Source organism: Rattus norvegicus, chromosome 19 (assembly GCF_036323735.1).
Source record: "Rattus norvegicus strain BN/NHsdMcwi chromosome 19, GRCr8, whole genome shotgun sequence".
In the NCBI taxonomy this organism is placed as follows: domain Eukaryota; kingdom Metazoa; phylum Chordata; class Mammalia; order Rodentia; family Muridae; genus Rattus; species Rattus norvegicus.
The window spans coordinates 47,512,949-47,526,500 of NC_086037.1; the positions used below are offsets into that span (position 1 = coordinate 47,512,949).

At 44.1% G+C, this 13,552-nt stretch overlaps 1 protein-coding gene across 16 annotated transcripts in view; it reads left to right on the forward strand.

Moving 5' to 3' along the window:
• Arhgap10 (Rho GTPase activating protein 10) overlaps window positions 1-13,552 on the forward strand; it is a 261,750-nt gene that overhangs the window by 160,166 nt on the left and 88,032 nt on the right. For 14 of the 16 annotated variants that reach the window (XM_017601359.3, XM_039097987.2, XM_039097986.2 and 11 more), the window contains 3 exons: window positions 6,081-6,139; window positions 11,040-11,145; window positions 12,661-12,820. In XM_017601359.3, coding sequence (XP_017456848.1) covers window positions 6,081-6,139; window positions 11,040-11,145; window positions 12,661-12,820 — 325 coding nt within the window. Of the gene's footprint in view, window positions 1-6,080; window positions 6,140-11,039; window positions 11,146-12,660; window positions 12,821-13,552 lie in introns of those variants that run through there. The other 2 variants (XR_005496688.2, XR_005496687.2) reach the window with 1 other exon arrangement.

Consider the following 13,552-nt stretch of genomic DNA (forward strand, 5'->3'; position numbering starts at 1 on the left):
AAGCGTTTCAACCGGAGAGACCCCGGGAGGCTCTCCTCGTGGCTCAGGCACATCCCACCTCCATTTCAGCCTTTACCCTGCCACTTTATTTATGATAGTAAAAAGATTTCTTGGAGCTATATTATTGTACTAACACATACTTAAATGATTAGTATACTTAAAACAGAAAGACTTGTAAAAAGGATAACAGGAATATAATTGCTATGGCCGTCAGCATTGGTACCCTCCGGTGCTCCCCAGCCTGTGCTCATGGGATTTAGATGATGTTGGTAATTTGTATGGTTGCTAGCTTTTGAGTCTGGGTTAAGGCTGCCCCGTCCATGATGGTGTCTGTGGATGGCTGTTTTAAGTGGAGTGCTGTGCATGTATGTGCGCTGGGCCTCTCCACCCTCATGGTGTACAGCACGGTCTCTAGCATTTCCTGAAAGAGGCCGAAGCCCATAGTCTGTTAAGGTCAGATGAGGTTGTATTTCATCAGCTTATTTACGCGACCCATCCCCGCGGTGCCACTTGTCCCTGTTGTCTCATGTCACCCTGTCGTCTCACGTCACCTTGTCGTCTCGTGTCGTCACCCTGTCGTCTCATGTCGTCACCCTGTCGTCTCGTGTCACCCTGTCGTCTCGTGTCACCCTGTCGTCTCGTGTCACCCTGTCGTCTCTTGTCGTCACCCTGTCGTCTCATGTCGTCACCCTGTCGTCTCGTGTCGTCACCCTGTCGTCTCGTGTTGTCACCCTGTCGTCTCGTGTCACCTTGTCGCCGCCGCCGCTTGTTTCTGAGTCTTACTAAAAATCTGGCCTTGGGTTCAGACATTCTTTTGCCGGCTTTTGCCCATGTCATTTAAATATATTTCTCGTTCTTCAATTATTGTGCGCATTACGGGTTCCCTAAGTTGTCTCAGGGCAAACTTAAAGCTAAACATACATGTGGTATCCCTGGCTTGCCATCCGTGGCGGCCATTGGCCACTGGATGAGCTCTGTGGGGTTCGGATGAAAGTCCCCTGGAGTTAGATGTCCTGTGAGTGCTGCTCACCCTAGTGTCCCATTCTGTCACTGAAGCACGGTTTTCAGAGGTGGTTGGCTGTCTACAGAGTAATCGATAGCTGCATACTTTCTCTGATTTATTTATCTTAATTTTGTATGGATGCCTTACCCCATGCATGCCTGCGTGCCACGCATGTGCACTGTCCGTGGAAGCCAGAAGGCATCAGCTCCCTTTGGAACCGGAGTGAGAAAGGATTCTTGTCTGTCGTGTGGGTCCCAGGAACTGATCCTGGGTCTTCTGGAAGAACAGTTAGTAATCTTGATTTCTAAGCCCCTGCATACTTTTTTTTTAAATTGTCATAAATCCTGGAGGAAGTCTTACTGACATCTGTAGATAGGGGTTGGGAGGGAGCTGTTAGTCCCTCCTCCTTTCTGTAAAGAATTATTTGATCCTGTATATAACGCAGGCATTCTGCAGTAGCGCTATAGTTGAGATCGCCATGTTAGATGGGCAGAGGAAAGAGAGGATGGGATAAGAATGGAGTGTTTGGTATACTCCACTGTGGCTCTGGCCTTGGAGCCCTCAAATAGTAATCGATAAGTTATACCTAGTGCGGATAAAGAACTGTCCGAACGGCAGTCACTGATGGAAAACTGAGAGTAAACATGACCTCTTGATAGTGAGCTGTGCCTCCTGCTTCTCGCCTCTCAGATTCTCCTCTTTTCCTTTTTAGGGGACTTAACTTAGTAAAGTTGAGGGATCATGTTCACTTGCACACTTTGCATTTGGATCTCGAGATTCTCTGGAGCTGATTCCGTATCCATGCTGGTCTGAGATACATTATTTTCCCTTCTCTCGGTCCATTGCCTTGTCCAGTTGAATTTCTCTTTAAGTCAACCAGCACATACAGAAAGACATTGGGAGACACAGTTATTGTGTAACTTGGTCGGAAGTCCAGGCATTCTGCCTGTGTTGAGCGATGACCCTAGCACGGCAGAGGAGAGGAGCTGGGAGAGATGGGGTGGTACCCTCTCCTCCGGGGTGTGCTTGGCAGCTGTATGTGCACCCATTAGGCTTTAGGTGATTTTTCCCCCCGTTTGATTTTTAAGTGGGAGAAAGTGTGAGGGTCTACCCCCCAAACTCTCCCGGTTTCCTATGGAATTGTGGCCAAAGCCACAGCTTTTCTTGGCCTGAGAGGCATTGCTATGCATGTGATGGGGTAAGGATTCAGAGGTCTGGAGCCATCAGCTAGCCAGGGCCAGCATCTGTCACTCACAACACCAGGACATAGCTGTGAGCCCCATTTCTCTCCTCTCAGCCTTTTGCCTGTGAGTATTGCCTGCACTTCCCAGCCTCGATGAGGTTCGAGCAGAGCTACAGGTAGAGGAGGGATGCAGCTGAAGCACCCGGCAGAAGCAGGGAAGCAGACTGGCTGTGTCTCAAAACAAAACAGAACCAGTGCCCGTCAGTGAGGTGCAGCATTTTACTCCTTCGTGAGAGACCTGGCTCCCAGCCCTCTGCGATTGCCCCTCTGGTCAGTGTCATTACCAGTGATGTGTCACTGCCACACTTTCCCATAATACCAAGCAGGTTATGAGGTTTCTAGTGAAGCGACTTTACCTGGACATAACCTCTTTTAAGTGTGGAAATTGGAATGGGTTCTTAGGGAAGGAAACACCACCGTGGGTAAATGACCTGACAGGTGGCGGAGAGAGGCAGCTTAAATACCTGCCGAGTGGGAGGCTGGGAGATGGAGCTACTCACGTGATAAGGTTTGGATGGAGAACTTGTCTTTTTATTTCTTTAATTACTGCTTCCCTAACATTAATGATATTTGTTTTTTATGCAGTATTGCCAGCTAGACATGTGGCAGTGATATAAGTAAGAGACAGGGAGACATAAATTGTTTTATTGGAGAAGAAATACCCTCCTCGAGGTTGCTATGTGTTGTTTTTTTCCTTTTCTTATGACCTAGCACCCAATTTTTTTCCATGAAAGAGGATACTTCTCCCTCCTCTGCTATTTCTGCTCGAGTCTGTGCTTTGAAACAGACCCTGAAAACTGGCCATTGTCTGTCTTTCTCCTGCTTGAGGCTCGGATGCCACTGTGAGTTTGTTCCTAGTTAGGAATAAGAGAAAGCAGGCGGAGGGAGAGGGGCTGAGGCAGCTAGCTCTCTGCACTGTGGCTTGTGGCTTTTGGAAAGGGACACTTTGTGTACACTGGCACCTAAGCCATGTGCAGGAAACATGTCTGCAAACGTTTTTTATATAGCTTTGTTTTTTAAATAGATTTTCTTCATGAATCTCACATGTGTATTTGTATCATTTAATACAAACATTGAGATAGTGTATACCTTTTATATACCTTATATATATATATGTATATGTCATACATATATAAGTGTATACCATATATATAATAGATAGTGTATACCTTTTATATACCTTATATGTGTGTATATACCATATATAAGTGTGAGATAGTGTATACCTTTTATATACCATATATATGTGTCGTGTGTGTGTGTATGTATGTATATATATGAATATATATGTATATATATATGAATGAGATAGTGTATATATATACCCTTTACGGCTTTTGTGAAGTATAATTGATTTGGAGTGAGCTGCATCACAGGTAGCATACATTTTCATACACTTGGTATTTTTATATGCTTATGAAACCATCACCATAATAGTCCTGAGCCTGTCCATCACCCTTCTAAATTTTCTTGTGCTTCTTTTGGCCTTCCTTCATCTTGGCCGCATCCATAGGGAACTGTTTCCGTCTTTATGCCTTAATTTGCCTTACTATGATCTTTATAAGTGGAATTGTTCAGTGGGGACTTCAAATCTTATTTCTCCTTAGAATAATTAGGAGAATTGTTGTGGCATGCTGAAACCCGTTGATCTATTGATGTGTTTTTGGGTGGTCTGTACCTTTTGGCTGCTGTACACAAAGCTGCTTAAATGCCTGTGTATAAATCTTTGAAACAAAGATTCTCATTCCTTTTGGATGAGTCCTAGTGGGTAAGCACCTGGGCCATGTGGAGGTATATGCTTACCTGTTTGGAAACTGATCGGCTTTTCCAAATGTGACCCAGTTTGTTGTGTTCCCCACCAACAGTATACATGAGTCCTGCTTCCTCTGCGACCTCTGCATGAATGAGGTCAACTTTCTTACTTTAGTTGCTATGGGAAGTATGTGCTGGCACCTCGGTGTTCTTTCTGTGTGAACGTTCTCAGTGTCCAAAACTTTCTAGGTGTGTGAGTGATTCTCCACCCACTTCCTAGGTGAAGTGTCTTTTTTCCTTGATTAAGAAAAAAACATTGCTCCTTTAAAGTTCTTCATACATCTTAGAAATAAGTCCCATTTCACATGTTCAAATGTAAATCTCCATGTTTCACACACACACACACACACACACACACAGGCAGGCAGGCAGGCACACACACACACACACACACTGACCAGAGGTTGACTTTGGGTATCCTTGCATTATGTTTTGGGACATGGTGTTCTATTGAACCTGGAGCTTAGTTGCTCAGTTGGTCAGCACTTGGTCGAAGGATCCTCGTGCCTCTGCCTCCACAAACCAGATGATATCTGTGTAGCACTGTACTCAGCTTCTGATATGGCCGCTCGTGTCCCAAACACTTTACCCACTGAAACATCTCTTCTGCCTCTCCACTTCTATTGAAATCAAAGAATGGGCTGCCTTTGACTTTTAAGTTGACCAAGATGTGTTTCATAGCTCAGAGTATGGTTTTTCTTACAGAGCCAATTTTCCGTTTGCAGAGTCTGTTATGTATTCTGTGTTTGGGCAGATGGTCACTCAAGGAAAGGCTGTGCACTTGGGTGAAGGGGGTGGGAGTTTTGCTCAAACATTGTTTCCTGGCTGATTTCTTTTCCACTCGTTCTGTTGGCAGTGAAGACAGAGAGATTTAGATCTGGGCCTGTAGTTGTGGATTTGTCTGGCCCGTGCAATCTTGTCAGACTTTGCTCATTTATTGCTTGATCTGAGTGAGCACTTGGTTTGTCCTCAGTGAGGCAACGTGAGCCTTTCTTATCCCTGGCACTGTGTGTGTGTGTGTGTGTGTGTGTGTGTGTGTGTGTGTGCATGTGCACGTGTGCTTCTGTATGTATGCTGAGTCCAGGGTTTATAACCTTTCAAATGCTCACAGTACCCTACCTAACCAGTTCTGCAGACTGACACTTGTTCTCTTGGGGTTATGCAGTTATTAACCCTGGCCTGGCAAAGATGTATTTACATGTGACATGGATTGAAGTTCAGCGTCATGCTACCGTTTGTACAATGTAGTTTGCAGAAAGCTAAATGCTGTGTACGTTATTACATTGTCATCATTCTGATTTTGTCTTCCTGTTTCATAGTCATAGACCTCAAAACCATCTTTTTTTCGTTTTTAAATTTTTATTAATGTTTCCTCTTTATTAGTGGTTTTCAACCTTCCTAATGCTACAACCCCTTAATACAGTCAGTTCCTCATGCTGTGGTGACCCCCAACCATAAACTTATTTCATTGCCACTTTATAACTGTAACTTTGCTGCTGTTATGAGTCATAACGTAACTGTCTGATATGAAACTCCACAAGGGTTGGGAACCACTGGTCTGTATGTATTTAGGCATAAAAACTAAATGCAGTTATTTTAATAGAAATACCAAGAGGAGAGGCTTTGTTTTTGTTTTTTAATATTTTCTGTGTATCCTTTCGATATCAATATTTTAAAGATGCCTTTCAAAATGATGTGTATATTGCTTAATTCACTTGCAAAGCTAGGTGTTCATAAAGCTACCTTCCAAGATTAAATATGAAACCTGGTATACTTAGACCTGGTAAGAATTCGTGGTTGGTTAGGAGTTAACCGTGTCTAGGGGAAATAGCAGCTAGTAAAGCGGTCATTGTGGTTACATTCCTTTCGGTGCGTAAAGGTATCCAGCAGGGAGAGCTGGCATGTTAGCTCAGAGTGCACAAGAGGTTCAATATACTGTTTAATGCACTAGTGAATCAATTTACAGATGATATCTGGCCTGGTTTGGTAATTGGACTGTGTTTATTTTTTCTTTTATTCCAGGAGTCTTCCAGAGCCTCTCATGACCTATGAGTTACATAGAGACTTCATTGTTCCGGCCAGTAAGTATTATGTGGGTATACAAAGACTCAGATTTGTGCTTGATGGTGTGTACACATTAAATATTTCCACATGAAAATTTAACTTAATGGTTTTGCCATCTGTGTTAAAAGAAGAGATCATTTTAGAATTCACTTCCTTCTTTTGAAAGTGAACAAAAAAATTACATAGTATTCACTTCAGATACGTAGTATTGACCTGAGCCCACCGCTGCAGGGCATAGCCCACAGCTACAGGGCCCAGTACACTGCTGCAGAATAGGCCAGCGTTGAGCTTGCAGGAGGTCGGAGAGATGGCGGTTTTGGAGATGCTGCAGCCTGGAGATGGTTTCATTTACAGAGACATTTATTTGAACGTCACTGACAGGATCATTAGGAGACAATGCCACAAGCCCAGACCACTTGATAATGAATTGTGTAGGGTGCAGTGCTGAGAGAGAAGGCTGGTAGCTTTAACTTGAGCTTTGGTGTTTTCTGAGTACCCACTGGAGTATTTGTGCTAGCAGCGTGAGGAGAGAGTTGCCTGCTGCAGACAGACTGGGTGCATTCTTTCCCACATAGCTCGGCTTTTGTCCTTAGTGCATACTGTTTAATCATTCCTCTGAAGGATACTCAGGTAATTAAGAGGTAAGGAAATTGAGGCTGAGACTTACTAAGTAACTTCCAGATTATACAGACCGTTATGTAAAATTAGAACTGAACTCCACTGACTAGATTTTGCAATATTGGTTTTTAGAGATGCCCTGACAGTGGATGAAATTGTACCTCCACACCCCGTGAACATCATAGATTATGCACCAACAGTGGGTGAAATTGTACTCCCCACAACCCTTGAGTCTGTTTTACAGTTTAATCTGTTGAAAAACTTAGAGCAATCCCATTGGTCCTGTATCACCGCAGCCTGATCATGGCTCTAAATGTTACCTTCTTGTGAGGTCCCAGCTCCAGCCTGAGATTTCCTAAGCTGTTACAGAAAGAATCGGTGTGTTGGCCACATTACACTCCACACAGAAAGGAAGGCCAGAATACAGCTGTGTTCAGAGTTACTCTGCAAGAGAGAGCTGGTATTGTGTGATCAGGCTAGAATACAGCTGTGTTCAGAGTTACTCCGCAAGAGAGAGCTGGTATTGTGTGATCAGGGAAGTGAGGAGGTTTCCTTGGCAAGAGCACGAGCAAATGCTTGATTTCTTCCCTGTGGCACTTTTGGCAAACGAAAGAAAGAAATTAAATTTACTTGGAGGACAGTTTCAGGTTGTGTTCATCTTAGAGCCTGGAAAAAGCCAAAGTGTGCCAGCTTGCATCTAGAATTCTCTGCATTCTGGAGAAAGCGTGATTATGGAATGAGGTTTTAAATCACCGCAAGTTAGTGTCGTGAGAATTATTACCATGTGTGACTAACGATGAAGTGTTCAGAACCTGATGTCAAATGTCTGTTACCAGATGAGGACGTTTCTACACATCAGGAGGCAATGAAGCCGGAAATGTGGGCTTTGCTGGTCTAGTTAGCTGTGCTACTGAGAATCTAATAGATGCTAGAGGCTCTGTCACCTGCTGGGTCGGGACTGTGTTTTTCTCCTGACCTTGTGGCCTTGGTGTAATGGTTTACATACTAATTTAAATACAGTTCCATTGTAAAGGAATACCTTACTTCCCGGAGTTACTGGCAGGAACTTGCACCTAAGTACACTTGTAGTTGGGAGGGCTCACACTAACTAATCTGTTTTAATGAAACTACGAGTGCTTAATGGGTTTGTTTACTTAGGGGTCTCTGTACTGGGCAGGGTTTGATGTCACAGTTTCCTTTCTTATGAGTACCTTCCTCTGCACTCTTTGGAAAGAGCTTGGGACTAGTTCCTCTGGCATTGCAAATGTACTTACGTACTGAATGCACTTACAGAATTCAGAGGGGTCTCATTCACAGGGAGCCTCCTTTTGCGGGTTGGTAAATTGGGATTGTGGTTAACTATCACTTCCCATTGGCAACAACACAGCCTGCTTTGCTTGGTCCCTTGTCTGCAGCTCAGTTGATGGCTAAAATGACCCCGTGCGGCCAGCCTTTGTGGCTGTCCCTCACACCAGCACAGGAACTGGTGTTTGATTGTTCTCCACTCTGTGACATGAGAATGCTGCTCCTCTCCTTCACTGAGAGTTCCTGGCCTCCGCCATTTCCTTTCAGTGCCTTATTTTCTATCATTTTCTGTCAAGAATGTGAGTTTATAATACAAAGATAAGAAGTTGGTTTTATGTTTTCGCTACATACAAAAAGTGCATATCTTTTTTTTTATTGTAAAAGAAAAACTGACTTAATATGGGAACATGTGAGAGGCATTTTTCAATTTCAGAATTGAAAGTCTTAAACTGTTTTAACCACATTCATTTGGTTTACTAACAGAACTAAAGTATCTCTTCATGAGAAGCTACACTATACTTTGAGGGGTAGTAGCCCACAAGCCACACATCTTGAATTGAGAGGATTGTGTTAACCTGTGCAAAGCTGATAGCGTCTACCTAGAAGCCTTCTCTGTGAAGCCGATTGCCTTTTCGGTGCTGTAGCCCTTGTTCTGTAGCCTACAGTCTCGACCCGCCCATGGTGAGCATGGACCCATCCTGTTGGGCTGGACTCACATTGGACTTAGCACGAGATAGACAATTTAATCCTTGGTACCTGGCATCAGGTATTGAGAACCGTCTACCCACTGGTCGCTCTAACTGGAACACTTGTGTTTCCTTGTTGCACATGTGTCTTCTGTAGTCTGGTTACTTGTGCAGCACGCTGAGTAACCACACCATTTCTGATGAGAGACAGCTAATTTAGCATCCGGGCATGGCATTTGCATAACGAGAGCCTTCTATTCTCTTCTGTTGGGACACACAGGAGAAAGGATGCGGAATTATTGTCAGTACAGGGGTCAAACATGCAATGTCTCCTGTTTCCTGTAGGTGGGTGAGGACCACAGTAATGTTTGCATGGTGACTGAGGCTGGCGTGTCCCATAGGAACTGCTTGACAGGTTACTGATTGTAACTTCCTTACAATAGTATTGACACATGGCATTTATATATTAGACCATTGCATTGTCTGCCTGTGTGTTTCTGTTAAGCTCTAGTAGGCTTGCTTATACTCCAGTCTCTGTTGTTATGCAAGTAAATAGACACAGAAGTGTGGTGATGCTGATGTGCCGTTTCTCAGTTGATTTTTCTTTTTTCCTATCACAGCAAACTTGCACAATGGGAATTTGGGGTATGGTCAAATTAAGTACCCTAGGAAAAAATGTTACATTTTCATTCTTTGTCAGCTGATATCAATGAAAATACTGTAAGGTGCATATAGAGTAAGTAATGGAAAATAATGTAATTTAGCAAAAATTTGGAATAGGAGGTCTATGTTACCTTATAGAAGTGCCTATTAATAGAAGGAGGTGATGTCAAAACAGTATAAGTTGAAAAACTTAAAAAAATAGCAGACATAGGAAGAGACAGGTATGTGTGTGAGAGACAGAGAAGGAGGGAGGGAGGGAGGGAGAAAGAGAGAGCGAGAGAGAGAGAGAGAGAGAGAGAGAGAGAGAGCGCACGAGCGCGAGTGAGCTTGGTTTAATGAACTGTAGTAGTGAAGAGGAGTGTGAAACATAAAAGTGAAGTCTCTACTCTTTCTCAAATAGCTTTAAAATGTTGTTTGTGGTTAGATGTGAAGAATGCTATCACTAGAGGGCAGGAAACTTACCTCTTTAGCTTATATTTCTATGTGCTGAATTCCAAAATAACAAACTTGAATTTTATTGTAGGGTGCTGCTTCGTAGTGCCAGGGTAGGCTCGGAAGCCAGCAGTTTTCTGTCACAAAGCCTTCAGAGTTCTAAATTTTTGATAATAAAATTGCTGTCTTTGACAGTTTTCATGTCAGTGGAGCCTATGACTGCTTCTTCAGAGTTTCTGCTTTTATTTTGTTATTTAAAACTCAAAAGCATTGACATGAGATTATATTCTTCTTACTAATCATCTTCTTCAACATTATACAGTCTTTATTGGCATCTGTAGATTTCTAATATGAAGCCTCTGTAGTTCTTTTGCTTCTACTGTTTTGATGTTTGCTATTTGAGGCCTCTTGTGTCCCGCAGGCCAGGTGGTTCCTAGGTACAAATTCTGGTCCTTTTTCATATACTGATAATCGGTATGAAGCCGGCATTCTAGTTGTAGACCCATATTATAATCATCTGAGGACAGCTCAGCTGTCTCTGCACCCTTAGAAGTCGGAGTAACAGTGCTTGCCCTTCCTGCCCTGTGTCTCTGGACCTCCCAGCACCATCCACTATAGGGGCTCCCTGTCTCTGTCCCTCCTTCCCGTTATGCCCTGCCTCACCCTGGCGCTCCCTTGCAGGCTCCTACGTGGCTTGTGTGCCTTCTCTTGGTTAGGTATAGTCAGTCAGCAAATAAAGCATGAGTTCAGTTTAGAACTGCCCGTTTCTGAGGTACCTAAATGATATAACTTGGTCATAAATTTTAGGGGAGATTCACTTGAGCCTGTAGCTAAAAGGATCCTGTCGTTGATATTGGACTTGTGGTTCCTGGTGGATCACCCAAGACTGCAGACTGTCACGTGTGCTGTGAGCTGTGGAGAATAGGTGTTGATCAGGGGGCTGGCACTGGAGCTGCCTGTGCCCTTAACACCAACCCTGGGAAGGCATGCTTGGGGAAAGGCATAGCTCATGCATACATGAAACCATGTGGGAGTTACTTGCAAGGTGGAGGGACAGTTTAGCCTTAACAGTGGTGACAAAGATACTTTTGAAGAAAAGTTGCCCACAGCGATTAAATTCATTCCTTCTTCAGCTCCTAATCAAACTATTATAAACCGTAGTTTGATTCTGAGTACTCTGTTGACCACTTTTCCCTTTTCCTTCTTAAAATAGAAAGTGGCAGCCCAGAATCCCGTGTCAGTGCCATCCACTTCTTGGTACACAAACTGCCAGAGAAGAATAAGGAGATGCTGGATATCTTGGTGAAGCACCTAACCAAGTGAGTGACTCTTTCCTATCAGCCCTCCCTCAGTGCCACCAGTGCTGCCATTGTTAGTGGAGCTGGCCGTGTATCCCCAGTCCCAGGGGCCAGACCTGAGGACCAGGCTGCGTATTAGACAGGGTGGTGAAATAGAATGCCTGTTGATGCTGTGTGAGTAGCTTAAAGCCACTGCCAGCAGCTTGGTGAAAGGAGAGGCGTTGATTGTATATTGTCCTATACAATTGAACACAATTGTGTCTCCACAATGAACACATTGTGGAGATAGGAATGTGAGTCTGTTAGCAGATTGGGCTTGGTACCCAACACATCTAGCACTGATTTTGAACATGTCCTTTAGGTTCGTTTAATCTAGTAGTGGGTTCATCCATGTGTTACAGTCCCGTCTATAAAAAAGCAGCTCCCAAATCATCATTTTGGTGAATGTAAAATGTGAATGAAGAACGGTGTTTGGAACTCGTGTCTTCTCTAAAGAAAACTGAGCGCCATTTAAAAGTGCCAGTGGACACATAGTTGGACAAGAAAATGGTGGCTCTGCTCGGTGGAGAAAAACAGATTACAGTGAATGTTAAAATGACTGCAGCTAGGTAGCTAGCAGAAGAACAAGGCGTGTTAAGACAGTAGCGAGCATCTCTTGTAGTAGGAAGTCCTGAGTTAAGTGTAGGGCCTGGAGCACCTTTCTGCTGTGCTCCCCGAGTGGCAGGGCTGGAAGGAGGGAGTGAGCGTGTGCTGATGAAGCAGATCTAATTGCCTGGCATCTAGACGTCTGTGGTAGCACAGGGATGGTGATCTGAGGAAAGATGGGTATCCTCAGCTGCTTTTTCTCTATGTCCTGTGATTTGTGGAGTAAGACACACTTGTTGAAACGACAAGCAGTATGACTTATGCTTGTGAAACGGACTATGATTAATTTAGGAGATTCCATTTTTATTTCCAATCATTGGTTCAAGACAGCTGCACCGTGCTTTCTATCTACATAAATCCACTTGTCTGTCTAATGTTGAGTGAATACATGTGATGACAGCGGCCATTGAAAGAAAGGCTGCTTAGAAAGGAGCTAGCTAGTATGAGGTCTCTCTTCAGAGGGAACAACTTAACGGAATTGTCCTTCATTCTGGCAAGGTCCCCAGCTGTGCTAGTCTCCATTCCTGTGACACACATCTGAGAGAGACAGCTGAGGTGAGGGGTTTGTCTTGGCTCCCTGTCTCAGGTCTTCAGTCTGAGGTCAGCTGATCATGCTCAGGCCTGAAGTGAATCAGAGTATCAGCATGGAAGGAGCCTGTGACTGTGGAGATTGGTTATAGAGGAGAAGGGAGGAATGGAGGACAGGAAAAGGGGAGGTGGCATCGGGAGGGGACAAACCAGTCTCGTCTGCGTGTGCTGGCTGCTGTTTGGTTCAGACACTTTGCGTCTTCTGCCTGTCTGTACGTTAAGGAAATACAGATACAGAATATTGAGTGCTCTATTACTGTGGCCACCCAACTAAGATTTTTTTCCCTTCTAAATCAATATTAGTGTGTCAAGTCACTCGAAGCAGAATCTAATGACAGTGGCGAATTTAGGAGTGGTATTTGGACCCACTCTGATGAGACCACAGGAAGAGACTGTTGCGGCCATTATGGACTTGAAGTTTCAAAATATCGTCGTAGAAATCTTAATCGAAAACCACGAAAAGGTACCGCTTTTCTTCTTTGATAGTACCTGTGAGTGTGGCTTGTGAACGTGTGCGTGCTTTGTTTCTAGTCTGCTCCTGTCTTGTGCTTGCTGTGGACTTATTCCTAGGAAGTTGACATTCAGTTGTCTTCTGCCGGAGTTGTGTGAATCTGATCCTTACCTGGTCTCCTCATTGCTTCACTGATGAACATTGTATCCAGTTGCAAGTGAATACACAGTGCAGATGCCACTGTGGACAGTTTAGTTTCCTAATTAGTTGACTCTTTTCATCTCTGTCCTTGGATTTCTTCAATTTTATGTGTTAGTTGCTTGCCTTATACCCTTGGTTAAGCGAGGGCTTTTTAGCTCAGGGAAATAAAAATGTGAATGGAAGTAATATGGAGCCAGGGACCTGCTGGTCACCCTTCTGTGGTGACAAATTTCCTGTGGAGGGGGGCAACTTAGAAGGAAGAGGGGCTTACTTCGGCTCATGACTTCAGTAGTTTCTAGGAAGCACGATTACTGTTCGGGGCCTGTGGAAGTGTGGTGAATCATGGCAGTGCTGTGTGAGAGTGGCGGCTGGAAAAAAAGAGACCAGAAGGCACGTTTCTCTGTCATGAGAATTCTCTCTCAGGAGCCAGCCAGGAGCATCGCTTACGTAGAAGGCTGTGTCCCGTTTGCCTCTGGTTAGAGCTACAGAGCTTCAGTCTAGAGCATGGGAGAAGATTTGCTTCAGGTCCTGAGTGTGGCTGTG